At 57.3% G+C, this 1,459-nt stretch overlaps 1 protein-coding gene across 1 annotated transcript in view; it reads left to right on the top strand.

Moving 5' to 3' along the window:
• Positions 1-998: 998 nt before the first annotated feature.
• LSR (lipolysis stimulated lipoprotein receptor) overlaps positions 999-1,459 on the top strand; it is a 21,842-nt gene continuing 21,381 nt past the window's right edge. The window contains exon 1 of the mRNA XM_044667441.1: positions 999-1,160. Coding sequence (XP_044523376.1) covers positions 1,076-1,160 — 85 coding nt within the window. The 5' untranslated portion in view covers positions 999-1,075. The remainder of the gene's footprint in view (positions 1,161-1,459) is intronic.

The raw sequence follows: 1,459 nt of genomic DNA on the forward strand, positions 1-1,459 counted from the left end.
GAAAAATCGCCCAGTTTGTCTGTGGTAGGACATAGGGATGGAAAAGATTGAAAAAGTGCCAGATGAAAGAGGGTCTTAAATATCAGGCTCCAAGACCTGGATTTTATTTCTTAAGCTCCAGCTTTGGGGACCCAGGTATCCCAGGTTCCCAGTTGCCTGCCCCTTGTCTTGTCCTTCTTTCTCACATCCACCAGGTGGCAGAAAGATCCGATTTCCCCTGGGTTCCGCTACCCTTTTGGGCAGGCAAAGCCGGGAAAACCTAGGCGAGAAAGAGTACTGATACGAGGGGCCGGATCGGGGAAGGACACTTTCACACCAAAGCTGCCCCTTTAAGAGGCCCGAGTTCCCGGGCAAGGGGAAGGGAATGGGAGGGGTGCTGACCTCTGGGAGGGACTCCTGGGAGCTGTACCATGAAAGTAGGAATGGAGGGAGGATACACAGGAGAATAGTGGCCCACTTACCCTCAGTCATCCCCGAGGGACGCGTCCAGGGTTTGACTTTGATGGAAATCAGTTAATCCGTTAAATTAATTTAACTAGGCAGAGCCACGGGAGGGAGAAGACTTTAAGAAAAGTTGTGCGGAGAAAGTTGTGTTGAAATAGTCAAAGGTTTGCCCATTCACTGTTTACCCCCATGGGATGACCATTTGGAATCTCCCGCCCGATCTCTTCAGCACTGTGTACCTGGGTCGGTCCATTGCCACTGTGGGGGAGGATGAACAGGTGTGCTGTCGGGTCCCTCCCACCTTCAACAGGTGATTCGTTCCTTGTTGTCCCCTTTCAGAGATCGTAAAGTCTGTCCTTTCTTACTGAAGCCTAGTGGAAAAGGCAGGAGGGCGCCCTCACACTGTTTTCCCACCCATCGGTCACTCGGTGCTGCCCTCCTCGGGCTGGCACCTGGACCGGTCCATTTCCGGGGCCCACGAGAGGATGGGAGGGGTCACTCTTCAAACCCCACCCCTCCCGCCCTGGGTGTACCTGGGCCATTCCATTCCCAGAGTGGGACAAAAAAAAAAGATGCTTAGGGGCTGGGGTGGGTACTTGGGGACCATCCTGGGTCAAATCAGAGGCGAGAGATGGGCCAAACATATGGAGAAGCTGAATTTACTTCTTCTTTTTTTGAGTTCCCGCGAAGGGCTGTCAAGGGGGCAGGACGGGCAGGTGAGCCAGCGGTGTGTGCACGTGTCCGCGGGTTCCTCCCCTCTCCAATGTGGAGCAATGGTTCGGGCCGCCCCCTGCCCCCGCAGCCCCCTCCCCTAGAGGCTTCGAGTCCCCTCCCATTCCCTCCCATCCCTTCCCCTCCCCTCTCCCTCAGTACCTGGGAGCGGCGGCGCCGGAGGCGCACCAACCTCCCATGGCTCCGGCTACCCCCGGACCCCAGGGGAGGACGGGTGCGCCCCTAGACCCCCTAGGATGGAACCCGCGACGCCGGGGCGCGCTGCCTCTGCCCTTGCTGCTGC

The sequence above is a fragment of the Gracilinanus agilis genome, chromosome 3 (assembly GCF_016433145.1).
Source record: "Gracilinanus agilis isolate LMUSP501 chromosome 3, AgileGrace, whole genome shotgun sequence".
NCBI lineage: Eukaryota > Metazoa > Chordata > Mammalia > Didelphimorphia > Didelphidae > Gracilinanus > Gracilinanus agilis.